The following is a 27477-nucleotide window of genomic DNA, read 5'->3' on the forward strand; positions in this document are numbered from 1 at the left end:
AAAGCCCACCTCCTCAAATTTCATCAGGGAGGAAATGGGCTTTGGGGTGGGGCGGGGGTGGTGGCGGGGGTGGAAGGGGCAGAATATCTATTTCTTAGCAAGAACTCCAGAGGACTGGTCACCTTTTAGCCAAAGCCAAAGGAAGCAATCAGTAAGAGCTGAACTATCTCCTTCCTTTCCCTTACACATAAGCCCTGAGTTACCCAAAACCCATGCCCCCAACACAGTACACAGTACACAGAAAAGATACACTATTATTAGATAAATATTTATTGGGGAGAATCAATAATCTCTACAAGGAAGGAGTTATTTCTGGATGGGAAGTCTTCATCCCTGGAAATTCTGTGGAAGTGTTTTCTGTCTAGACAGTAGAGACAGATGTCTGAACACAGGGCCTTCAGCAGTGCTGAGCGCAGTGGTGGGTGCCTGGCCAGCTTGACGCCTGCGGGTGGGGCTTGGATGGGGCACAGGCTCCCTGTGGGACACTGGTGGGGGATGTTTGTGACACAGTCGCTGGTCCTTGAATGCCACAACTTTCTGGGGGTGTCTCTTCTTATCTCTGATCTGTCTTGTACTACTTGGAGGATAACTGTGGCCAGCAAAGATAGCTTCTTGATGGCAGGACTTGATATTTGTCAGTTTACAGGAGGGAGCCCTGTGGTTGAAAGGATGCCCCTGGACAGGCTCTGTCCAGACCTGCACTTGCGCCTTTTGCTGAGTTTTCCTAAACTGCACTGGGGAAGGAAGGGGCTCTTGAGAGTAGGTGACATCCATTGCATACTGACACCCCGGTTTCTCATCTAGGAACTTCCTGATGCCTGTCGCGATTTTCTGAGCTTCAGTTGTCCCAGTCAAGGCAGCTCTACTTTTAACTAGGCCTCTGTTCTGCACAGTTGATATGGGGCTGCCCTTTTCCTGGGCATCTTCTTGCCTTTTGTATTTTATCCCAGAAAAAAGCCATTGCAAGAAGTGCTTCATTCTTTTTCTGATATGGCCTTCAGGAAGAGGCTGTCCCTTCTGTGATAGGATCTGGGAAGACTTGCTCGCAAGTGTCTTCGCTAGTACCATCTCCTGAGTAGGGAAACGCTTCCTCCTAAGTTGGGATGTCCCGAACCCTTTATCCCCTCGATCAAGCTCTTCTGCCTTGGGCTCCAGAGGGCTCACTCTCTTTGCAGTTGGTGGGAAATTCTTATCCTGGCACCTCCTTAAGGCATGCTTAGGGACCCAAGGTTCCTGCTGCTGCTGCATCCTGATTCCTCTGTCCTCCAAATGGACATGCAGCACCTGGGAAGCTCCCATGTCCCCACCTGAGACACCCTGGGCATGAGTCAGTGAGGCCTCGTTAGTCAAGTTATCTGAAGCAAGGGATGCGTCAGTGGGTTGGCCTTGAGCCTGGCTATGCTCCCTGTTCTCCAGTTTAAAGTTCAACTCACTGAACAGTTGTTCTTTAAGGTCTAATGATTTAGGATCTTGGGGAACTGGTAATTTGGGTGGGGGGCTTCCAGTGGTCACGGTAGTTTCTACTTTATTCTCATTCACATTTATCATTTGGGAGCTCCCTGGCTTGCTAGTTGCCAACATGTCACTAGTTTTTAATTGAAGAGTGTCAAGCTCCTCAGCCGTGAATACCTCCCTAGACCATCTGGGCATTGAAACAGGTTCTGACTTCTCCACCTTTTTGCCCTGTTGCATTTCTCCTTTATCACTGGAACTCACACTCTTACGCTTTGGCTCATAGGGCCCAGCTTGCTTTGCAAGCAGCTTTTGGGGATATCTGTTGTCTAGTTGAGTCTGTCTATGACCTGCTTTCCCTGTGATGCAGAGGGAGACAGGCAGACGAGTCTGTCTGGCATCCTTAATTCTCTGAACACCCTCTGCCAGCCCACGGTTGACATCAGAGCGTGGTTGTCTCAGGACCCTCTGTCCTCCTTTGCCCACAGGTGAGGTGGCAGGGAGAGAACGATCCAGGTCAGGGGCTGAATTTGTTGTTCCCACTTTGTCTCCATGGAGAGATGCAGAGCTTCCTCTCAAGGACTTGAAGCTCCCAGATTTGGAGTCTGCCTCAGAAATCACATTGGTTGAGGAGGGCAAGTTGGCATGAGACAAGGACTGGCATGAGGCATCTTTCAATTTAAAGATCTGTATGGATTCAAGGACCTTGCGGGGAAGGGCCCACAACATCCTCATAGGAAACCTTTTAATATGGGCTTCCAGCATCTGTTGTGGACTGGAATCAACAAAAGTCAGGTCCTAGAAGGTATTCAGGGGGTAGGCCTCACCCACTGATGAGGGCAAACTTCTCTGTTTTGTTTGGGTGTGGGATTTCACAGAAAGAAGCAATGTTTGCTTGATAGCATGCCATGAATTACGCACAGTCTCAGGGAGCCGACCCTCATGTATGTCCTCCAACTTCTTGCTCAAATGTACTTTTAGGACATTTTCAAGTTGTCTCTGACTTAGACTCTTTGCTGACACCCTTGAATTTTTCTCTGAGAGACTCACCATCTGACTGTTTAGGTCTTTCTCAGAGTCATACCCCAGATCCTTACCTGAAGAGCTCTTTGGGTCATTCAACAGGTGATCTTTTGGGCCATTCTCTAGGCTGTGTCCCAGATCTTTCCCCACATCTTCCTCTAGCTGGAACATTTCTGAGCTCCTCTCATGGAAGCTTCCAGTTTGGCTCAATCCAACATTTACATTTTTGCTGCTCTGACCCTTAAACACAGAGGTCAGTGAGACTCCATTATTGCTCTCCGACTCAGATGCCTCTGAAAAACCATTTGGAGGCAATCTCAGTGACACAGACTCGTAGATTCTGTGGGGCAGGCCCCACTCGTGCTGGATGAACCTCTTTCGAAGGTGATGCTCTAGTTTCTTCCGAAGTTCATCACTGAGAGGAAACTCCCCAGGAAGGACGGAGATTGAAACGTGGGCCTGGGGGGCCCAGTGGCGAGGAGTGTTAGGAGCTGATGGACAAAAGTCTTCCCGAGATCTTTGGACCACAGAGGGTAAACCCCACAAATTTTCCTGTTGTTTCTGCAAAATGTTCCATTCCAGCTGTTGAATTTCAGATGAGGAGGGAGACTCTGACTCCTCCTGAGGTCTGTGGAGACTTACTCCACAGATGCTAATCTGGGGTAGAAGATCAGATGGTATGCCTGGGAGTGGGGATTGAGGGTCGGCCTGGGACTGGACCTGAGTGAGAGGTAGGGGCTGAGATTGAGGCAGGGTTTGAGGCAAGGGTTCAGGCTGAATCTCAGGCAAGGACAGAGGCAGGGGATTGGGAGGCACTGGTGATTCTTGGCCTGTGGAGGCATTCGAGTTTCCATTGAAAATAAAGACTGAGGAACTGTCAGCCAAGACATGAACAGCAGAGGGCAAGGACTCGCTGTGCAGAGACGGGAGACCCCAGAAGAACTGGATATGTTTTTGCTGTAAATGGTCCTCCAGGGTCTTAGGATATGGGGGCTGCTGATGCACATGCAGCTCCTTTGGTTTGTCTTTGCTGCTCCCAAAGGGAGGGCACACTGCCGAGTCATGCTTATCAGCAATTGACTCTGACATTTTCCATGAAGAATTTAGTTGGTAGTCTGGCCTAAGTTGTTCTGGAAAAGAATCTTTTCTCTTTTCCTTTTCCTTCCACATCAGGAAATCGCTCCTCTTTTGGATTTGTGTCTCCGGGAGTGTCGGGACATCAGGACTGAGAAATGAGAGGTTCCGAAGTTCATCACAGAGAGGAAACTCCCCAGGAAGGACGGAGATTGAAACATGGGCCTGGGGGGCCCAGTGGCGAGGAGTGTTAGGAGCTGATGGACAAAAGTCTTCTCGAGATCTTTGGACCACAGAGGGTAAACCCCACAAATTTTCCTGTTGTTTCTGCAAAATGTTCCATTCCAGCTGTTGAATTTCAGATGAGGAGAGAGACTCTGACTCCTCCTGAGGTCTGTGGAGACTTACTCCACAGATCCTATTCTGGGGTAGAGGATCAGATGGTATGCCTGGGAGTGGGGATTGAGGGTCGGCCTGGGACTGGACCTGAGTGAGAGGTAGGGGCTGAGATTGAGGCAGGGTTTGAGGCAAGGGTTCAGGCTGAATCTCAGGCAAGGACAGAGGCAGGGGATCGGGAAGCACTGGTGATTCTTGGCCTGTGGAGACATTCGAGTTTCCATTGAAAATAAAGACTGAGGAACTGTCAGCCAAGACATGAACAGCAGAGGGCAAGGACTCGCTGTGCAGAGACGGGAGACCCCAGAAGAACTGGATAGGTTTTTGCTGTAAATGGTCCTCCAGGGTCTTAGGATATGGGGGCTGCTGATGCACATGCAGCTCCTTTGGTTTGTCTTTGCTGCTCCCAAAGGGAGGGCACACTGCCGAGTCATGCTTATCAGCACTTGACTCTGACATTTTCCATGAAGAATTTAGTTGGTAGTCTGGCCTAAGTTGTTCTGGAAAAGAATCTTTTCTCTTTTCCTTTTCCTTCCACATCAGGAAATCGCTCCTCTTTTGGATTTGTGTCTCCGGGAGTGTCGGGACATCAGGACTGAGAAATGAGAGGTTCCGAAGTTCATCACAGAGAGGAAACTCCCCAGGAAGGACGGAGATTGAAACATGGGCCTGGGGGGCCCAGTGGCGAGGAGTGTTAGGAGCTGATGGACAAAAGTCTTCCTGAGATCTTTGGACCACAGAGGGTAAACCCCACAAATTTTCCTGTTGTTTCTGCAAAATGTTCCATTCCAGCTGTTGAATTTCAGATGAGGAGAGAGACTCTGACTCCTCCTGAGGTCTGTGGAGACTTACTCCACAGATCCTAATCTGGGGTAGAGGATCAGATGGTATGCCTGGGAGTGGGGATTGAGGGTCGGCCTGGGACTGGACCTGAGTGAGAGGTAGGGGCTGAGATTGAGGCAGGGTTTGAGGCAAGGGTTCAGGCTGAATCTCAGGCAAGGACAGAGGCAGGGGATCGGGAAGCACTGGTGATTCTTGGCCTGTGGAGACATTCGAGTTTCCATTGAAAATAAAGACTGAGGAACTGTCAGCCAAGACATGAACAGCAGAGGGCAAGGACTCGCTGTGCAGAGACGGGAGACCCCAGAAGAACTGGATAGGTTTTTGCTGTAAATGGTCCTCCAGGGTCTTAGGATATGGGGGCTGCTGATGCACATGCAGCTCCTTTGGTTTGTCTTTGCTGCTCCAAAAGGGAGGGCACACTGCCGAGTCATGCTTATCAGCAATTGACTCTGACATTTTCCATGAAGAATTTAGTTGGTAGTCTGGCCTAAGTTGTTCTGGAAAAGAATCTTTTCTCTTTTCCTTTTCCTTCCACATCAGGAAATCGCTCCTCTTTTGGATTTGTGTCTCCGGGAGTGTCGGGACATCAGGACTGAGAAATGAGAGGTTCCGAAGTTCATCACAGAGAGGAAACTCCCCAGGAAGGACGGAGATTGAAACATGGGCCTGGGAGGCCCAGTGGCGAGGAGTGTTAGGAGCTGATGGACAAAAGTCTTCTCGAGATCTTTGGACCACAGAGGGTAAACCCCACAAATTTTCCTGTTGTTTCTGCAAAATGTTCCATTCCAGCTGTTGAATTTCAGATGAGGAGAGAGACTCTGACTCCTCCTGAGGTCTGTGGAGACTTACTCCACAGATCCTATTCTGGGGTAGAGGATCAGATGGTATGCCTGGGAGTGGGGATTGAGGGTCGGCCTGGGACTGGACCTGAGTGAGAGGTAGGGGCTGAGATTGAGGCAGGGTTTGAGGCAAGGGTTCAGGCTGAATCTCAGGCAAGGACAGAGGCAGGGGATCGGGAAGCACTGGTGATTCTTGGCCTGTGGAGGCATTCGAGTTTCCATTGAAAATAAAGACTGAGGAACTTTCAGCCAAGACATGAACAGCAGAGGGCAAGGACTCGCTGTGCAGAGACAGGAGACCCCAGAAGAACTGGATAGGTTTTTGCTGTAAATGGTCCTCCAGGGTCTTAGGATATGGGGGCTGCTGATGCACATGCAGCTCCTTTGGTTTGTCTTTGCTGCTCCAAAAGGGAAGGCACACTGCCGAGTCATGCTTATCAGCAATTGACTCTGACATTTTCCATAAAAGACCTATCTCCCCTACTTCTCTACAGGATATAAAACATTCAGTGACGGGGGAGATGTGGGCTGCTATACATGTTCATTAAGGCTAAGCTAAGCGGCAGAAGACAAAGCCCACCTCCTCAAATTTCATCAGGGAGGAAATGGGCTTTGGGGCGGGGCGGGGGTGGGGTGGCGGGGGTGGAAGGGGCACAATATCTATTTCTCAACAAGAACTCCAGAGGACTGGTCACCTTTTAGCCAAAGCCAAAGGAAGCAATCAGTAAGAGCTGAACTATCTCCTTCCTTTCCCTTACACATAAGCCCTGAGTTACCCAAAACCCATGCCCCCAACACAGTACACAGTACACAGAAAAGATACACTATTATTAGATAAATATTTATTGGGGAGAATCAATAATCTCTACAAGGAAGGAGTTATTTCTGGATGGGAAGTCTTCATCCCTGGAAATTCTGGGGCAGTGTTTTCTGTCTAGACAGTAGAGACAGATGTCTGAACACAGGGTCTTCAGCAGTGCTGAGCGCAGTGGTGGGTGCCTGGCCAGCTTGACGCCTGCGGGTGGGGCTTGGATGGGGCACAGGCTCCCTGTGGGACACTGGTGGGGGATGTTTGTGACACAGTCGCTGGTCCTTGAATGCCACAACTTTCTGGGGGTGTCTCTTCTTATCTCTGATCTGTCTTGTACTACTTGGAGGATAACTGTGGCCAGCAAAGATAGCTTCTTGATGGCAGGACTTGATATTTGTCAGTTTACAGGAGGGAGCCCTGTGGTTGAAAGGATGCCCCTGGACAGGCTCTGTCCAGACCTGCACTTGCGCCTTTTGCTGAGTTTTCCTAAACTGCACTGGGGAAGGAAGGGGCTCTTGAGAGTAGGTGACATCCATTGCATACTGACACCCCGGTTTCTCATCTAGGAACTTCCTGATGCCTGTCGCGATTTTCTGAGCTTCAGTTGTCCCAGTCAAGGCAGCTCTACTTTTAACTAGGCCTCTGTTCTGCACAGTTGATATGGGGCTGCCCTTTTCCTGGGCATCTTCTTGCCTTTTGTATTTTATCCCAGAAAAAAGCCATTGCAAGAAGTGCTTCATTCTTTTTCTGATATGGCCTTCAGGAAGAGGCTGTCCCTTCTGTGATAGGATCTGGGAAGACTTGCTCGCAAGTGTCTTCGCTAGTACCATCTCCTGAGTAGGGAAACGCTTCCTCCTAAGTTGGGATGTCCCGAACCCTTTATCCCCTCGATCAAGCTCTTCTGCCTTGGGCTCCAGAGGGCTCACTCTCTTTGCAGTTGGTGGGAAATTCTTATCCTGGCACCTCCTTAAGGCATGCTTAGGGACCCAAGGTTCCTGCTGCTGCTGCATCCTGATTCCTCTGTCCTCCAAATGGACATGCAGCACCTGGGAAGCTCCCATGTCCCCACCTGAGACACCCTGGGCATGAGTCAGTGAGGCCTCGTTAGTCAAGTTATCTGAAGCAAGGGATGCGTCAGTGGGTTGGCCTTGAGCCTGGCTATGCTCCCTGTTCTCCAGTTTAAAGTTCAACTCACTGAACAGTTGTTCTTTAAGGTCTAATGATTTAGGATCTTGGGGAACTGGTAATTTGGGTGGGGGGCTTCCAGTGGTCACGGTAGTTTCTACTTTATTCTCATTCACATTTATCATTTGGGAGCTCCCTGGCTTGCTAGTTGCCAACATGTCACTAGTTTTTAATTGAAGAGTGTCAAGCTCCTCAGCCGTGAATACCTCCCTAGACCATCTGGGCATTGAAACAGGTTCTGACTTCTCCACCTTTTTGCCCTGTTGCATTTCTCCTTTATCACTGGAACTCACACTCTTACGCTTTGGCTCATATCTGGCCCCAGCTTGCTTTGCAAGCAGCTTTTGGGGATATCTGTTGTCTAGTTGAGTCTGTCTATGACCTGCTTTCCCTGTGATGCAGAGGGAGACAGGCAGACGAGTCTGTCTGGCATCCTTAATTCTCTGAACACCCTCTGCCAGCCCACGGTTGACATCAGAGCGTGGTTGTCTCAGGACCCTCTGTCCTCCTTTGCCCACAGGTGAGGTGGCAGGGAGAGAACGATCCAGGTCAGGGGCTGAATTTGTTGTTCCCACTTTGTCTCCATGGAGAGATGCAGAGCTTCCTCTCAAGGACTTGAAGCTCCCAGATTTGGAGTCTGCCTCAGAAATCACATTGGTTGAGGAGGGCAAGTTGGCATGAGACAAGGACTGGCATGAGGCATCTTTCAATTTAAAGATCTGTATGGATTCAAGGACCTTGCGGGGAAGGGCCCACAACATCCTCATAGGAAACCTTTTAATATGGGCTTCCAGCATCTGTTGTGGACTGGAATCAACAAAAGTCAGGTCCTAGAAGGTATTCAGGGGGTAGGCCTCACCCACTGATGAGGGCAAACTTCTCTGTTTTGTTTGGGTGTGGGATTTCACAGAAAGAAGCAATGTTTGCTTGATAGCATGCCATGAATTACGCACAGTCTCAGGGAGCCGACCCTCATGTATGTCCTCCAACTTCTTGCTCAAATGTACTTTTAGGACATTTTCAAGTTGTCTCCGACTTAGACTCTTTGCTGACACCCTTGAATTTTTCTCTGAGAGACTCACCATCTGACTGTTTAGGTCTTTCTCAGAGTCATACCCCAGATCCTTACCTGAAGAGCTCTTTGGGTCATTCAACAGGTGATCTTTTGGGCCATTCTCTAGGCTGTGTCCCAGATCTTTCCCCACATCTTCCTCTAGCTGGAACATTTCTGAGCTCCTCTCATGGAAGCTTCCAGTTTGGCTCAATCCAACATTTACATTTTTGCTGCTCTGACCCTTAAACACAGAGGTCAGTGAGACTCCATTATTGCTCTCCGACTCAGATGCCTCTGAAAAACCATTTGGAGGCAATCTCAGTGACACAGACTCGTAGATTCTGTGGGGCAGGCCCCACTCGTGCTGCATGAACCTCTTTCGAAGGTGATGCTCTAGTTTCTTCCGAAGTTCATCACTGAGAGGAAACTCCCCAGGAAGGACGGAGATTGAAACGTGGGCCTGGGGGGCCCAGTGGTGAGGAGTGTTAGGAGCTGATGGACAAAAGTCTTCCCGAGATCTTTGGACCACAGAGGGTAAACCCCACAAATTTTCCTGTTGTTTCTGCAAAATGTTCCATTCCAGCTGTTGAATTTCAGATGAGGAGGGAGACTCTGACTCCTCCTGAGGTCTGTGGAGACTTACTCCACAGATCCTAATCAGGGGTAGAAGATCAGATGGTATGCCTGGGAGTGGGGATTGAGGGTCGGCCTGGGACTGGACCTGAGTGAGAGGTAGGGGCTGAGATTGAGGCAGGGTTTGAGGCAAGGGTTCAGGCTGAATCTCAGGCAAGGACAGAGGCAGGGGATCGGGAAGCACTGGTGATTCTTGGCCTGTGGAGACATTCGAGTTTCCATTGAAAATAAAGACTGAGGAACTGTCAGCCAAGACATGAACAGCAGAGGGCAAGGACTCGCTGTGCAGAGACGGGAGACCCCAGAAGAACTGGATAGGTTTTTGCTGTAAATGGTCCTCCAGGGTCTTAGGATATGGGGGCTGCTGATGCACATGCAGCTCCTTTGGTTTGTCTTTGCTGCTCCAAAAGGGAGGGCACACTGCCGAGTCATGCTTATCAGCAATTGACTCTGACATTTTCCATAAAAGACCTATCTCCCCTACTTCTCTAAAGGATATAAAACATTCAGTGACGGGGGAGATGTGGGCTGCTATACATGTTCATTAAGGCTAAGCTAAGCGGCAGAAGACAAAGCCCACCTCCTCAAATTTCATCAGGGAGGAAATGGGCTTTGGGGCGGGGCGGGGGTGGGGTGGCGGGGGTGGAAGGGGCACAATATCTATTTCTCAGCAAGAACTCCAGAGGACTGGTCACCTTTTAGCCAAAGCCAAAGGAAGCAATCAGTAAGAGCTGAACTATCTCCTTCCTTTCCCTTACACATAAGCCCTGAGTTACCCAAAACCCATGCCCCCAACACAGTACACAGTACACAAAAAAGATACACTATTATTAGATAAATATTTATTGGGGAGAATCAATAATCTCTACAAGGAAGGAGTTATTTCTGGATGGGAAGTCTTCATCCCTGGAAATTCTGGGGCAGTGTTTTCTGTCTAGACAGTAGAGACAGATGTCTGAACACAGGGCCTTCAGCAGTGCTGAGCGCAGTGGTGGGTGCCTGGCCAGCTTGACGCCTGCGGGTGGGGCTTGGATGGGGCACAGGCTCCCTGTGGGACACTGGTGGGGGATGTTTGTGACACAGTCGCTGGTCCTTGAATGCCACAACTTTCTGGGAGTGTCTCTTCTTATCTCTGATCTGTCTTGTACTACTTGGAGGATAACTGTGGCCAGCAAAGATAGCTTCTTGATGGCAGGACTTGATATTTGTCAGTTTACAGGAGGGAGCCCTGTGGTTGAAAGGATGCCCCTGGACAGGCTCTGTCCAGACCTGCACTTGCGCCTTTTGCTGAGTTTTCCTAAACTGCACTGGGGAAGGAAGGGGCTCTTGAGAGTAGGTGACATCCATTGCATACTGACACCCCGGTTTCTCATCTAGGAACTTCCTGATGCCTGTCGCGGTTTTCTGAGCTTCAGTTGTCCCAGTCAAGGCAGCTCTACTTTTAACTAGGCCTCTGTTCTGCACAGTTGATATGGGGCTGCCCTTTTCCTGGGCATCTTCTTGCCTTTTGTATTTTATCCCAGAAAAAAGCCATTGCAAGAAGTGCTTCATTCTTTTTCTGATATGGCCTTCAGGAAGAGGCTGTCCCTTCTGTGATAGCATCTGGGAAGACTTGCTCGCAAGTGTCTTCTCTAGTACCATCTCCTGAGTAGGGAAACGCTTCCTCCTAAGTTGGGATGTCCCGAACCCTTTATCCCCTCGATCAAGCTCTTCTGCCTTGGGCTCCAGAGGGCTCACTCTCTTTGCAGTTGGTGGGAAATTCTTATCCTGGCACCTCCTTAAGGCATGCTTAGGGACCCAAGGTTCCTGCTGCTGCTCCATCCTGATTCCTCTGTCCTCCAAATGGACATGCAGCACCTGGGAAGCTCCCATGTCCCCACCTGAGACACCCTGGGCATGAGTCAGTGAGGCCTCGTAAGTCAAGTTATCTGAAGCAAGGGATGTGTCAGTGGGTTGGCCTTGAGCCTGGCTATGCTCCCTGTTCTCCAGTTTAAAGTTCAACTCACTGAACAGTTGTTCTTTAAGGTCTAATGATTTAGGATCTTGGGGAACTGGTAATTTGGGTGGGGGGCTTCCAGTGGTCATGGTAGTTTCTACTTTATTCTCATTCACATTTATCATTTGGGAGCTCCCTGGCTTGCTAGTTGCCAACATGTCACTAGTTTTTAATTGAAGAGTGTCAAGCTCCTCAGCCGTGAATACCTCCCTAGACCATCTGGGCATTGAAACAGGTTCTGACTTCTCCTCCTTTTTGCCCTGTTGCATTTCTCCTTTATCACTGGAACTCACACTCTTACGCTTTGGCTCATAGGGCCCAGCTTGCTTTGCAAGCAGCTTTTGGGGATATCTGTTGTCTAGTTGAGTCTGTCTATGACCTGCTTTCCCTGTGATGCAGAGGGAGACAGGCAGACGAGTCTGTCTGGCATCCTTAATTCTCTGAACACCCTCTGCCAGCCCACGGTTGACATCAGAGCGTGGTTGTCTCAGGACCCTCTGTCCTCCTTTGCCCACAGGTGAGGTGGCAGGGAGAGAACGATCCAGGTCAGGGGCTGAATTTGTTGTTCCCACTTTGTCTCCATGGAGAGATGCAGAGCTTCCTCTCAAGGACTTGAAGCTCCCAGATTTGGAGTCTGCCTCAGAAATCACATTGGTTGAGGAGGGCAAGTTGGCATGAGACAAGGACTGGCATGAGGCATCTTTCAATTTAAAGATCTGTATGGATTCAAGGACCTTGCGGGGAAGGGCCCACAACATCCTCATAGGAAACCTTTTAATATGGGCTTCCAGCATCTGTTGTGGACTGGAATCAACCAAAGTCAGGTCCTGGAAGGTATTCAGGGGGTAGGCCTCACCCACTGATGAGGGCAAACTTCTCTGTTTTGTTTGGGTGTGGGATTTCACAGAAAGAAGCAATGTTTGCTTGATAGCATGCCATGAATTACGCACAGTCTCAGGGAGCCGACCCTCATGTATGTCCTCCAACTTCTTGCTCAAATGTACTTTTAGGACATTTTCAAGTTGTCTCCGACTTAGACTCTTTGCTGACACCCTTGAATTTTTCTCTGAGAGACTCACCATCTGACTGTTTAGGTCTTTCTCAGAGTCATACCCCAGATCCTTACCTGAAGAGCTCTTTGGGTCATTCAACAGGTGATCTTTTGGGCCATTCTCTAGGCTGTGTCCCAGATCTTTCCCCACATCTTCCTCTAGCTGGAACATTTCTGAGCTCCTCTCATGGAAGCTTCCAGTTTGGCTCAATCCAACATTTACATTTTTGCTGCTCTGACCCTTAAACACAGAGGTCAGTGAGACTCCATTATTGCTCTCCGACTCAGATGCCTCTGAAAAACCATTTGGAGGCAATCTCAGTGACACAGACTCGTAGATTCTGTGGGGCAGGCCCCACTCGTGCTGGATGAACCTCTTTCGAAGGTGATGCTCTAGTTTCTTCCGAAGTTCATCACTGAGAGGAAACTCCCCAGGAAGGACGGAGATTGAAACGTGGGCCTGGGGGGCCCAGTGGCGAGGAGTGTTAGGAGCTGATGGACAAAAGTCTTCCCGAGATCTTTGGACCACAGAGGGTAAACCCCACAAATTTTCCTGTTGTTTCTGCAAAATGTTCCATTCCAGCTGTTGAATTTCAGATGAGGAGGGAGACTCTGACTCCTCCTGAGGTCTGTGGAGACTTACTCCACAGATGCTAATCTGGGGTAGAAGATCAGATGGTATGCCTGGGAGTGGGGATTGAGGGTCGGCCTGGGACTGGACCTGAGTGAGAGGTAGGGGCTGAGATTGAGGCAGGGTTTGAGGCAAGGGTTCAGGCTGAATCTCAGGCAAGGACAGAGGCAGGGGATCGGGAAGCACTGGTGATTCTTGGCCTGTGGAGACATTCGAGTTTCCATTGAAAATAAAGACTGAGGAACTGTCAGCCAAGACATGAACAGCAGAGGGCAAGGACTCGCTGTGCAGAGACGGGAGACCCCAGAAGAACTGGATAGGTTTTTGCTGTAAATGGTCCTCCAGGGTCTTAGGATATGGGGGCTGCTGATGCACATGCAGCTCCTTTGGTTTGTCTTTGCTGCTCCCAAAGGGAGGGCACACTGCCGAGTCATGCTTATCAGCAATTGACTCTGACATTTTCCACAAAAGACCTATCTCCCCTACTTCTCTAAAGGATATAAAACATTCAGTGACGGGGGAGATGTGGGCTGCTATACATGTTCATTAAGGCTAAGCTAAGTGGCAGAAGACAAAGCCCACCTCCTCAAATTTCATCAGGGAGGAAATGGGCTTTCGGGCAGGGCGGGGCGGGGGTGGGGTGGCGGGGGTGGAAGGGGCACAATATCTATTTCTCAGCAAGAACTCCAGAGGACTGGTCACCTTTTAGCCAAAGCCAAAGGAAGCAATCAGTAAGAGCTGAACTATCTCCTTCCTTTCCCTTACACATAAGCCCTGAGTTACCCAAAACCCATGCCCCCAACACAGTACACAGTACACAGAAAAGATACACTATTATTAGATAAATATTTATTGGGGAGAATCAATAATCTCTACAAGGAAGGAGTTATTTCTGGATGGGAAGTCTTCATCCCTGGAAATTCTGTGGAAGTGTTTTCTGTCTAGACAGTAGAGACAGATGTCTGAACACAGGGCCTTCAGCAGTGCTGAGCGCAGTGGTGGGTGCCTGGCCAGCTTGACGCCTGCGGGTGGGGCTTGGATGGGGCACAGGCTCCCTGTGGGACACTGGTGGGGGATGTTTGTGACACAGTCGCTGGTCCTTGAATGCCACAACTTTCTGGGAGTGTCTCTTCTTATCTCTGATCTGTCTTGTACTACTTGGAGGATAACTGTGGCCAGCAAAGATAGCTTCTTGATTGCAGGACTTGATATTTGTCAGTTTACAGGAGGAAGCCCTGTGGTTGAAAGGATGCCCCTGGACAGGCTCTGTCCAGACCTGCACTTGCGCCTTTTGCTGAGTTTTCCTAAACTGCACTGGGGAAGGAAGGGGCTCTTGAGAGTAGGTGACATCCATTGCATACTGACACCCCGGTTTCTCATCTAGGAACTTCCTGATGCCTGTCGCGATTTTCTGAGCTTCAGTTGTCCCAGTCAAGGCAGTTCTACTTTTAACTAGGCCTCTGTTCTGCACAGTTGATATGGGGCTGCCCTTTTCCTGGGCATCTTCTTGCCTTTTGTATTTTATCCCAGAAAAAAGCCATTGCAAGAAGTGCTTCATTCTTTTTCTGATATGGCCTTCAGGAAGAGGCTGTCCCTTCTGTGATAGCATCTGGGAAGACTTGCTCGCAAGTGTCTTCTCTAGTACCATCTCCTGAGTAGGGAAACGCTTCCTCCTAAGTTGGGATGTCCCGAACCCTTTATCCCCTCGATCAAGCTCTTCTGCCTTGGGCTCCAGAGGGCTCACTCTCTTTGCAGTTGGTGGGAAATTCTTATCCTGGCACCTCCTTAAGGCATGCTTAGGGACCCAAGGTTCCTGCTGCTGCTCCATCCTGATTCCTCTGTCCTCCAAATGGACATGCAGCACCTGGGAAGCTCCCATGTCCCCACCTGAGACACCCTGGGCATGAGTCAGTGAGGCCTCGTTAGTCAAGTTATCTGAAGCAAGGGATGTGTCAGTGGGTTGGCCTTGAGCCTGGCTATGCTCCCTGTTCTCCAGTTTAAAGTTCAACTCACTGAACAGTTGTTCTTTAAGGTCTAATGATTTAGGATCTTGGGGAACTGGTAATTTGGGTGGGGGGCTTCCAGTGGTCACGGTAGTTTCTACTTTATTCTCATTCACATTTATCATTTGGGAGCTCCCTGGCTTGCTAGTTGCCAACATGTCACTAGTTTTTAATTGAAGAGTGTCAAGCTCCTCAGCCGTGAATACCTCCCTAGACCATCTGGGCATTGAAACAGGTTCTGACTTCTCCACCTTTTTGCCCTGTTGCATTTCTCCTTTATCACTGGAACTCACACTCTTACGCTTTGGCTCATAGGGCCCAGCTTGCTTTGCAAGCAGCTTTTGGGGATATCTGTTGTCTAGTTGAGTCTGTCTATGACCTGCTTTCCCTGTGATGCAGAGGGAGACAGGCAGACGAGTCTGTCTGGCATCCTTAATTCTCTGAACACCCTCTGCCAGCCCACGGTTGACATCAGAGCGTGGTTGTCTCAGGACCCTCTGTCCTCCTTTGCCCACAGGTGAGGTGGCAGGGAGAGAACGATCCAGGTCAGGGGCTGAATTTGTTGTTCCCACTTTGTCTCCATGGAGAGATGCAGAGCTTCCTCTCAAGGACTTGAAGCTCCCAGATTTGGAGTCTGCCTCAGAAATCACATTGGTTGAGGAGGGCAAGTTGGCATGAGACAAGGACTGGCATGAGGCATCTTTCAATTTAAAGATCTGTATGGATTCAAGGACCTTGCGGGGAAGGGCCCACAACATCCTCATAGGAAACCTTTTAATATGGGCTTCCAGCATCTGTTGTGGACTGGAATCAACAAAAGTCAGGTCCTAGAAGGTATTCAGGGGGTAGGCCTCACCCACTGATGAGGGCAAACTTCTCTGTTTTGTTTGGGTGTGGGATTTCACAGAAAGAAGCAATGTTTGCTTGATAGCATGCCATGAATTACGCACAGTCTCAGGGAGCCGACCCTCATGTATGTCCTCCAACTTCTTGCTCAAATGTACTTTTAGGACATTTTCAAGTTGTCTCCGACTTAGACTCTTTGCTGACACCCTTGAATTTTTCTCTGAGAGACTCACCATCTGACTGTTTAGGTCTTTCTCAGAGTCATACCCCAGATCCTTACCTGAAGAGCTCTTTGGGTCATTCAACAGGTGATCTTTTGGGCCATTCTCTAGGCTGTGTCCCAGATCTTTCCCCACATCTTCCTCTAGCTGGAACATTTCTGAGCTCCTCTCATGGAAGCTTCCAGTTTGGCTCAATCCAACATTTACATTTTTGCTGCTCTGACCCTTAAACACAGAGGTCAGTGAGACTCCATTATTGCTCTCCGACTCAGATGCCTCTGAAAAACCATTTGGAGGCAATCTCAGTGACACAGACTCGTAGATTCTGTGGGGCAGGCCCCACTCGTGCTGCATGAACCTCTTTCGAAGGTGATGCTCTAGTTTCTTCCGAAGTTCATCACTGAGAGGAAACTCCCCAGGAAGGACGGAGATTGAAACGTGGGCCTGGGGGGCCCAGTGGTGAGGAGTGTTAGGAGCTGATGGACAAAAGTCTTCCCGAGATCTTTGGACCACAGAGGGTAAACCCCACAAATTTTCCTGTTGTTTCTGCAAAATGTTCCATTCCAGCTGTTGAATTTCAGATGAGGAGGGAGACTCTGACTCCTCCTGAGGTCTGTGGAGACTTACTCCACAGATCCTAATCAGGGGTAGAAGATCAGATGGTATGCCTGGGAGTGGGGATTGAGGGTCGGCCTGGGACTGGACCTGAGTGAGAGGTAGGGGCTGAGATTGAGGCAGGGTTTGAGGCAAGGGTTCAGGCTGAATCTCAGGCAAGGACAGAGGCAGGGGATCGGGAAGCACTGGTGATTCTTGGCCTGTGGAGACATTCGAGTTTCCATTGAAAATAAAGACTGAGGAACTGTCAGCCAAGACATGAACAGCAGAGGGCAAGGACTCGCTGTGCAGAGACGGGAGACCCCAGAAGAACTGGATAGGTTTTTGCTGTAAATGGTCCTCCAGGGTCTTAGGATATGGGGGCTGCTGATGCACATGCAGCTCCTTTGGTTTGTCTTTGCTGCTCCAAAAGGGAGGGCACACTGCCGAGTCATGCTTATCAGCAATTGACTCTGACATTTTCCATAAAAGACCTATCTCCCCTACTTCTCTAAAGGATATAAAACATTCAGTGACGGGGGAGATGTGGGCTGCTATACATGTTCATTAAGGCTAAGCTAAGCGGCAGAAGACAAAGCCCACCTCCTCAAATTTCATCAGGGAGGAAATGGGCTTTGGGGCGGGGCGGGGGTGGGGTGGCGGGGGTGGAAGGGGCACAATATCTATTTCTCAGCAAGAACTCCAGAGGACTGGTCACCTTTTAGCCAAAGCCAAAGGAAGCAATCAGTAAGAGCTGAACTATCTCCTTCCTTTCCCTTACACATAAGCCCTGAGTTACCCAAAACCCATGCCCCCAACACAGTACACAGTACACAAAAAAGATACACTATTATTAGATAAATATTTATTGGGGAGAATCAATAATCTCTACAAGGAAGGAGTTATTTCTGGATGGGAAGTCTTCATCCCTGGAAATTCTGGGGCAGTGTTTTCTGTCTAGACAGTAGAGACAGATGTCTGAACACAGGGCCTTCAGCAGTGCTGAGCGCAGTGGTGGGTGCCTGGCCAGCTTGACGCCTGCGGGTGGGGCTTGGATGGGGCACAGGCTCCCTGTGGGACACTGGTGGGGGATGTTTGTGACACAGTCGCTGGTCCTTGAATGCCACAACTTTCTGGGAGTGTCTCTTCTTATCTCTGATCTGTCTTGTACTACTTGGAGGATAACTGTGGCCAGCAAAGATAGCTTCTTGATGGCAGGACTTGATATTTGTCAGTTTACAGGAGGGAGCCCTGTGGTTGAAAGGATGCCCCTGGACAGGCTCTGTCCAGACCTGCACTTGCGCCTTTTGCTGAGTTTTCCTAAACTGCACTGGGGAAGGAAGGGGCTCTTGAGAGTAGGTGACATCCATTGCATACTGACACCCCGGTTTCTCATCTAGGAACTTCCTGATGCCTGTCGCGGTTTTCTGAGCTTCAGTTGTCCCAGTCAAGGCAGCTCTACTTTTAACTAGGCCTCTGTTCTGCACAGTTGATATGGGGCTGCCCTTTTCCTGGGCATCTTCTTGCCTTTTGTATTTTATCCCAGAAAAAAGCCATTGCAAGAAGTGCTTCATTCTTTTTCTGATATGGCCTTCAGGAAGAGGCTGTCCCTTCTGTGATAGCATCTGGGAAGACTTGCTCGCAAGTGTCTTCTCTAGTACCATCTCCTGAGTAGGGAAACGCTTCCTCCTAAGTTGGGATGTCCCGAACCCTTTATCCCCTCGATCAAGCTCTTCTGCCTTGGGCTCCAGAGGGCTCACTCTCTTTGCAGTTGGTGGGAAATTCTTATCCTGGCACCTCCTTAAGGCATGCTTAGGGACCCAAGGTTCCTGCTGCTGCTCCATCCTGATTCCTCTGTCCTCCAAATGGACATGCAGCACCTGGGAAGCTCCCATGTCCCCACCTGAGACACCCTGGGCATGAGTCAGTGAGGCCTCGTAAGTCAAGTTATCTGAAGCAAGGGATGTGTCAGTGGGTTGGCCTTGAGCCTGGCTATGCTCCCTGTTCTCCAGTTTAAAGTTCAACTCACTGAACAGTTGTTCTTTAAGGTCTAATGATTTAGGATCTTGGGGAACTGGTAATTTGGGTGGGGGGCTTCCAGTGGTCATGGTAGTTTCTACTTTATTCTCATTCACATTTATCATTTGGGAGCTCCCTGGCTTGCTAGTTGCCAACATGTCACTAGTTTTTAATTGAAGAGTGTCAAGCTCCTCAGCCGTGAATACCTCCCTAGACCATCTGGGCATTGAAACAGGTTCTGACTTCTCCTCCTTTTTGCCCTGTTGCATTTCTCCTTTATCACTGGAACTCACACTCTTACGCTTTGGCTCATAGGGCCCAGCTTGCTTTGCAAGCAGCTTTTGGGGATATCTGTTGTCTAGTTGAGTCTGTCTATGACCTGCTTTCCCTGTGATGCAGAGGGAGACAGGCAGACGAGTCTGTCTGGCATCCTTAATTCTCTGAACACCCTCTGCCAGCCCACGGTTGACATCAGAGCGTGGTTGTCTCAGGACCCTCTGTCCTCCTTTGCCCACAGGTGAGGTGGCAGGGAGAGAACGATCCAGGTCAGGGGCTGAATTTGTTGTTCCCACTTTGTCTCCATGGAGAGATGCAGAGCTTCCTCTCAAGGACTTGAAGCTCCCAGATTTGGAGTCTGCCTCAGAAATCACATTGGTTGAGGAGGGCAAGTTGGCATGAGACAAGGACTGGCATGAGGCATCTTTCAATTTAAAGATCTGTATGGATTCAAGGACCTTGCGGGGAAGGGCCCACAACATCCTCATAGGAAACCTTTTAATATGGGCTTCCAGCATCTGTTGTGGACTGGAATCAACCAAAGTCAGGTCCTGGAAGGTATTCAGGGGGTAGGCCTCACCCACTGATGAGGGCAAACTTCTCTGTTTTGTTTGGGTGTGGGATTTCACAGAAAGAAGCAATGTTTGCTTGATAGCATGCCATGAATTACGCACAGTCTCAGGGAGCCGACCCTCATGTATGTCCTCCAACTTCTTGCTCAAATGTACTTTTAGGACATTTTCAAGTTGTCTCCGACTTAGACTCTTTGCTGACACCCTTGAATTTTTCTCTGAGAGACTCACCATCTGACTGTTTAGGTCTTTCTCAGAGTCATACCCCAGATCCTTACCTGAAGAGCTCTTTGGGTCATTCAACAGGTGATCTTTTGGGCCATTCTCTAGGCTGTGTCCCAGATCTTTCCCCACATCTTCCTCTAGCTGGAACATTTCTGAGCTCCTCTCATGGAAGCTTCCAGTTTGGCTCAATCCAACATTTACATTTTTGCTGCTCTGACCCTTAAACACAGAGGTCAGTGAGACTCCATTATTGCTCTCCGACTCAGATGCCTCTGAAAAACCATTTGGAGGCAATCTCAGTGACACAGACTCGTAGATTCTGTGGGGCAGGCCCCACTCGTGCTGGATGAACCTCTTTCGAAGGTGATGCTCTAGTTTCTTCCGAAGTTCATCACTGAGAGGAAACTCCCCAGGAAGGACGGAGATTGAAACGTGGGCCTGGGGGGCCCAGTGGCGAGGAGTGTTAGGAGCTGATGGACAAAAGTCTTCCCGAGATCTTTGGACCACAGAGGGTAAACCCCACAAATTTTCCTGTTGTTTCTGCAAAATGTTCCATTCCAGCTGTTGAATTTCAGATGAGGAGGGAGACTCTGACTCCTCCTGAGGTCTGTGGAGACTTACTCCACAGATGCTAATCTGGGGTAGAAGATCAGATGGTATGCCTGGGAGTGGGGATTGAGGGTCGGCCTGGGACTGGACCTGAGTGAGAGGTAGGGGCTGAGATTGAGGCAGGGTTTGAGGCAAGGGTTCAGGCTGAATCTCAGGCAAGGACAGAGGCAGGGGATCGGGAAGCACTGGTGATTCTTGGCCTGTGGAGACATTCGAGTTTCCATTGAAAATAAAGACTGAGGAACTGTCAGCCAAGACATGAACAGCAGAGGGCAAGGACTCGCTGTGCAGAGACGGGAGACCCCAGAAGAACTGGATAGGTTTTTGCTGTAAATGGTCCTCCAGGGTCTTAGGATATGGGGGCTGCTGATGCACATGCAGCTCCTTTGGTTTGTCTTTGCTGCTCCCAAAGGGAGGGCACACTGCCGAGTCATGCTTATCAGCAATTGACTCTGACATTTTCCACAAAAGACCTATCTCCCCTACTTCTCTAAAGGATATAAAACATTCAGTGACGGGGGAGATGTGGGCTGCTATACATGTTCATTAAGGCTAAGCTAAGTGGCAGAAGACAAAGCCCACCTCCTCAAATTTCATCAGGGAGGAAATGGGCTTTCGGGCAGGGCGGGGCGGGGGTGGGGTGGCGGGGGTGGAAGGGGCACAATATCTATTTCTCAGCAAGAACTCCAGAGGACTGGTCACCTTTTAGCCAAAGCCAAAGGAAGCAATCAGTAAGAGCTGAACTATCTCCTTCCTTTCCCTTACACATAAGCCCTGAGTTACCCAAAACCCATGCCCCCAACACAGTACACAGTACACAGAAAAGATACACTATTATTAGATAAATATTTATTGGGGAGAATCAATAATCTCTACAAGGAAGGAGTTATTTCTGGATGGGAAGTCTTCATCCCTGGAAATTCTGTGGAAGTGTTTTCTGTCTAGACAGTAGAGACAGATGTCTGAACACAGGGCCTTCAGCAGTGCTGAGCGCAGTGGTGGGTGCCTGGCCAGCTTGACGCCTGCGGGTGGGGCTTGGATGGGGCACAGGCTCCCTGTGGGACACTGGTGGGGGATGTTTGTGACACAGTCGCTGGTCCTTGAATGCCACAACTTTCTGGGAGTGTCTCTTCTTATCTCTGATCTGTCTTGTACTACTTGGAGGATAACTGTGGCCAGCAAAGATAGCTTCTTGATTGCAGGACTTGATATTTGTCAGTTTACAGGAGGAAGCCCTGTGGTTGAAAGGATGCCCCTGGACAGGCTCTGTCCAGACCTGCACTTGCGCCTTTTGCTGAGTTTTCCTAAACTGCACTGGGGAAGGAAGGGGCTCTTGAGAGTAGGTGACATCCATTGCATACTGACACCCCGGTTTCTCATCTAGGAACTTCCTGATGCCTGTCGCGATTTTCTGAGCTTCAGTTGTCCCAGTCAAGGCAGTTCTACTTTTAACTAGGCCTCTGTTCTGCACAGTTGATATGGGGCTGCCCTTTTCCTGGGCATCTTCTTGCCTTTTGTATTTTATCCCAGAAAAAAGCCATTGCAAGAAGTGCTTCATTCTTTTTCTGATATGGCCTTCAGGAAGAGGCTGTCCCTTCTGTGATAGCATCTGGGAAGACTTGCTCGCAAGTGTCTTCTCTAGTACCATCTCCTGAGTAGGGAAACGCTTCCTCCTAAGTTGGGATGTCCCGAACCCTTTATCCCCTCGATCAAGCTCTTCTGCCTTGGGCTCCAGAGGGCTCACTCTCTTTGCAGTTGGTGGGAAATTCTTATCCTGGCACCTCCTTAAGGCATGCTTAGGGACCCAAGGTTCCTGCTGCTGCTCCATCCTGATTCCTCTGTCCTCCAAATGGACATGCAGCACCTGGGAAGCTCCCATGTCCCCACCTGAGACACCCTGGGCATGAGTCAGTGAGGCCTCGTTAGTCAAGTTATCTGAAGCAAGGGATGTGTCAGTGGGTTGGCCTTGAGCCTGGCTATGCTCCCTGTTCTCCAGTTTAAAGTTCAACTCACTGAACAGTTGTTCTTTAAGGTCTAATGATTTAGGATCTTGGGGAACTGGTAATTTGGGTGGGGGGCTTCCAGTGGTCACGGTAGTTTCTACTTTATTCTCATTCACATTTATCATTTGGGAGCTCCCTGGCTTGCTAGTTGCCAACATGTCACTAGTTTTTAATTGAAGAGTGTCAAGCTCCTCAGCCGTGAATACCTCCCTAGACCATCTGGGCATTGAAACAGGTTCTGACTTCTCCACCTTTTTGCCCTGTTGCATTTCTCCTTTATCACTGGAACTCACACTCTTACGCTTTGGCTCATAGGGCCCAGCTTGCTTTGCAAGCAGCTTTTGGGGATATCTGTTGTCTAGTTGAGTCTGTCTATGACCTGCTTTCCCTGTGATGCAGAGGGAGACAGGCAGACGAGTCTGTCTGGCATCCTTAATTCTCTGAACACCCTCTGCCAGCCCACGGTTGACATCAGAGCGTGGTTGTCTCAGGACCCTCTGTCCTCCTTTGCCCACAGGTGAGGTGGCAGGGAGAGAACGATCCAGGTCAGGGGCTGAATTTGTTGTTCCCACTTTGTCTCCATGGAGAGATGCAGAGCTTCCTCTCAAGGACTTGAAGCTCCCAGATTTGGAGTCTGCCTCAGAAATCACATTGGTTGAGGAGGGCAAGTTGGCATGAGACAAGGACTGGCATGAGGCATCTTTCAATTTAAAGATCTGTATGGATTCAAGGACCTTGCGGGGAAGGGCCCACAACATCCTCATAGGAAACCTTTTAATATGGGCTTCCAGCATCTGTTGTGGACTGGAATCAACCAAAGTCAGGTCCTGGAAGGTATTCAGGGGGTAGGCCTCACCCACTGATGAGGGCAAACTTCTCTGTTTTGTTTGGGTGTGGGATTTCACAGAAAGAAGCAATGTTTGCTTGATAGCATGCCATGAATTACGCACAGTCTCAGGGAGCCGACCCTCATGTATGTCCTCCAACTTCTTGCTCAAATGTACTTTTAGGACATTTTCAAGTTGTCTCCGACTTAGACTCTTTGCTGACACCCTTGAATTTTTCTCTGAGAGACTCACCATCTGACTGTTTAGGTCTTTCTCAGAGTCATACCCCAGATCCTTACCTGAAGAGCTCTTTGGGTCATTCAACAGGTGATCTTTTGGGCCATTCTCTAGGCTGTGTCCCAGATCTTTCCCCACATCTTCCTCTAGCTGGAACATTTCTGAGCTCCTCTCATGGAAGCTTCCAGTTTGGCTCAATCCAACATTTACATTTTTGCTGCTCTGACCCTTAAACACAGAGGTCAGTGAGACTCCATTATTGCTCTCCGACTCAGATGCCTCTGAAAAACCATTTGGAGGCAATCTCAGTGACACAGACTCGTAGATTCTGTGGGGCAGGCCCCACTCGTGCTGGATGAACCTCTTTCGAAGGTGATGCTCTAGTTTCTTCCGAAGTTCATCACTGAGAGGAAACTCCCCAGGAAGGACGGAGATTGAAACGTGGGCCTGGGGGGCCCAGTGGCGAGGAGTGTTAGGAGCTGATGGACAAAAGTCTTCCCGAGATCTTTGGACCACAGAGGGTAAACCCCACAAATTTTCCTGTTGTTTCTGCAAAATGTTCCATTCCAGCTGTTGAATTTCAGATGAGGAGGGAGACTCTGACTCCTCCTGAGGTCTGTGGAGACTTACTCCACAGATGCTAATCTGGGGTAGAAGATCAGATGGTATGCCTGGGAGTGGGGATTGAGGGTCGGCCTGGGACTGGACCTGAGTGAGAGGTAGGGGCTGAGATTGAGGCAGGGTTTGAGGCAAGGGTTCAGGCTGAATCTCAGGCAAGGACAGAGGCAGGGGATCGGGAAGCACTGGTGATTCTTGGCCTGTGGAGACATTCGAGTTTCCATTGAAAATAAAGACTGAGGAACTGTCAGCCAAGACATGAACAGCAGAGGGCAAGGACTCGCTGTGCAGAGACGGGAGACCCCAGAAGAACTGGATAGGTTTTTGCTGTAAATGGTCCTCCAGGGTCTTAGGATATGGGGGCTGCTGATGCACATGCAGCTCCTTTGGTTTGTCTTTGCTGCTCCCAAAGGGAGGGCACACTGCCGAGTCATGCTTATCAGCAATTGACTCTGACATTTTCCACAAAAGACCTATCTCCCCTACTTCTCTAAAGGATATAAAACATTCAGTGACGGGGGAGATGTGGGCTGCTATACATGTTCATTAAGGCTAAGCTAAGCGGCAGAAGACAAAGCCCACCTCCTCAAATTTCATCAGGGAGGAAATGGGCTTTGGGGCGGGGCGGGGGTGGGGTGGCGGGGGTGGAAGGGGCACAATATCTATTTCTCAGCAAGAACTCCAGAGGACTGGTCACCTTTTAGCCAAAGCCAAAGGAAGCAATCAGTAAGAGCTGAACTATCTCCTTCCTTTCCCTTACACATAAGCCCTGAGTTACCCAAAACCCATGCCCCCAACACAGTACACAGTACACAAAAAAGATACACTATTATTAGATAAATATTTATTGGGGAGAATCAATAATCTCTACAAGGAAGGAGTTATTTCTGGATGGGAAGTCTTCATCCCTGGAAATTCTGGGGCAGTGTTTTCTGTCTAGACAGTAGAGACAGATGTCTGAACACAGGGCCTTCAGCAGTGCTGAGCGCAGTGGTGGGTGCCTGGCCAGCTTGACGCCTGCGGGTGGGGCTTGGATGGGGCACAGGCTCCCTGTGGGACACTGGTGGGGGATGTTTGTGACACAGTCGCTGGTCCTTGAATGCCACAACTTTCTGGGAGTGTCTCTTCTTATCTCTGATCTGTCTTGTACTACTTGGAGGATAACTGTGGCCAGCAAAGATAGCTTCTTGATGGCAGGACTTGATATTTGTCAGTTTACAGGAGGGAGCCCTGTGGTTGAAAGGATGCCCCTGGACAGGCTCTGTCCAGACCTGCACTTGCGCCTTTTGCTGAGTTTTCCTAAACTGCACTGGGGAAGGAAGGGGCTCTTGAGAGTAGGTGACATCCATTGCATACTGACACCCCGGTTTCTCATCTAGGAACTTCCTGATGCCTGTCGCGGTTTTCTGAGCTTCAGTTGTCCCAGTCAAGGCAGCTCTACTTTTAACTAGGCCTCTGTTCTGCACAGTTGATATGGGGCTGCCCTTTTCCTGGGCATCTTCTTGCCTTTTGTATTTTATCCCAGAAAAAAGCCATTGCAAGAAGTGCTTCATTCTTTTTCTGATATGGCCTTCAGGAAGAGGCTGTCCCTTCTGTGATAGCATCTGGGAAGACTTGCTCGCAAGTGTGTTCTCTAGTACCATCTCCTGAGTAGGGAAACGCTTCCTCCTAAGTTGGGATGTCCCGAACCCTTTATCCCCTCGATCAAGCTCTTCTGCCTTGGGCTCCAGAGGGCTCACTCTCTTTGCAGTTGGTGGGAAATTCTTATCCTGGCACCTCCTTAAGGCATGCTTAGGGACCCAAGGTTCCTGCTGCTGCTCCATCCTGATTCCTCTGTCCTCCAAATGGACATGCAGCACCTGGGAAGCTCCCATGTCCCCACCTGAGACACCCTGGGCATGAGTCAGTGAGGCCTCGTAAGTCAAGTTATCTGAAGCAAGGGATGTGTCAGTGGGTTGGCCTTGAGCCTGGCTATGCTCCCTGTTCTCCAGTTTAAAGTTCAACTCACTGAACAGTTGTTCTTTAAGGTCTAATGATTTAGGATCTTAGGGAACTGGTAATTTGGGTGGGGGGCTTCCAGTGGTCATGGTAGTTTCTACTTTATTCTCATTCACATTTATCATTTGGGAGCTCCCTGGCTTGCTAGTTGCCAACATGTCACTAGTTTTTAATTGAAGAGTGTCAAGCTCCTCAGCCGTGAATACCTCCCTAGACCATCTGGGCATTGAAACAGGTTCTGACTTCTCCTCCTTTTTGCCCTGTTGCATTTCTCCTTTATCACTGGAACTCACACTCTTACGCTTTGGCTCATAGGGCCCAGCTTGCTTTGCAAGCAGCTTTTGGGGATATCTGTTGTCTAGTTGAGTCTGTCTATGACCTGCTTTCCCTGTGATGCAGAGGGAGACAGGCAGACGAGTCTGTCTGGCATCCTTAATTCTCTGAACACCCTCTGCCAGCCCACGGTTGACATCAGAGCGTGGTTGTCTCAGGACCCTCTGTCCTCCTTTGCCCACAGGTGAGGTGGCAGGGAGAGAACGATCCAGGTCAGGGGCTGAATTTGTTGTTCCCACTTTGTCTCCATGGAGAGATGCAGAGCTTCCTCTCAAGGACTTGAAGCTCCCAGATTTGGAGTCTGCCTCAGAAATCACATTGGTTGAGGAGGGCAAGTTGGCATGAGACAAGGACTGGCATGAGGCATCTTTCAATTTAAAGATCTGTATGGATTCAAGGACCTTGCGGGGAAGGGCCCACAACATCCTCATAGGAAACCTTTTAATATGGGCTTCCAGCATCTGTTGTGGACTGGAATCAACCAAAGTCAGGTCCTGGAAGGTATTCAGGGGGTAGGCCTCACCCACTGATGAGGGCAAACTTCTCTGTTTTGTTTGGGTGTGGGATTTCACAGAAAGAAGCAATGTTTGCTTGATAGCATGCCATGAATTACGCACAGCCTCAGGGAGCCGACCCTCATGTATGTCCTCCAACTTCTTGCTCAAATGTACTTTTAGGACATTTTCAAGTTGTCTCCGACTTAGACTCTTTGCTGACACCCTTGAATTTTTCTCTGAGAGACTCACCATCTGACTGTTTAGGTCTTTCTCAGAGTCATACCCCAGATCCTTACCTGAAGAGCTCTTTGGGTCATTCAACAGGTGATCTTTTGGGCCATTCTCTAGGCTGTGTCCCAGATCTTTCCCCACATCTTCCTCTAGCTGGAACATTTCTGAGCTCCTCTCATGGAAGCTTCCAGTTTGGCTCAATCCAACATTTACATTTTTGCTGCTCTGACCCTTAAACACAGAGGTCAGTGAGACTCCATTATTGCTCTCCGACTCAGATGCCTCTGAAAAACCATTTGGAGGCAATCTCAGTGACACAGACTCGTAGATTCTGTGGGGCAGGCCCCACTCGTGCTGGATGAACCTCTTTCGAAGGTGAT

The 27477-nt window shown here is 49.5% G+C and overlaps 2 protein-coding genes across 2 annotated transcripts in view; both read right to left on the reverse strand.

The window, feature by feature from the left end:
- Nucleotides 1-306: 306 nt before the first annotated feature.
- The window catches only part of LOC308611351 (spermatogenesis-associated protein 31D4-like), a gene marked incomplete at its 3' end in the record, with an annotated part of 243645 nt that continues 216474 nt past the window's right edge, over nucleotides 307-27477 (reverse strand). The window contains 3 exon segments of the mRNA XM_081260170.1: nucleotides 307-327; nucleotides 331-2250; nucleotides 2254-3972. Coding sequence (XP_081116296.1) covers nucleotides 307-327; nucleotides 331-2250; nucleotides 2254-3972 — 3660 coding nt within the window.
- Nucleotides 4485-17072, reverse strand: LOC308611349 (spermatogenesis-associated protein 31D3-like; the record flags this gene model as incomplete). Its single annotated transcript, XM_081260168.1, has 2 exons — nucleotides 4485-4540; nucleotides 16319-17072. Coding segments are annotated over 2 exons (810 nt in total), but the record flags the coding sequence as incomplete, so codon positions are not given.

This window comes from Mesoplodon bidens, assembly GCF_964165515.1.
Source record: "Mesoplodon bidens genome assembly, contig: HAP1_SCAFFOLD_72, whole genome shotgun sequence".
NCBI lineage: Eukaryota > Metazoa > Chordata > Mammalia > Artiodactyla > Ziphiidae > Mesoplodon > Mesoplodon bidens.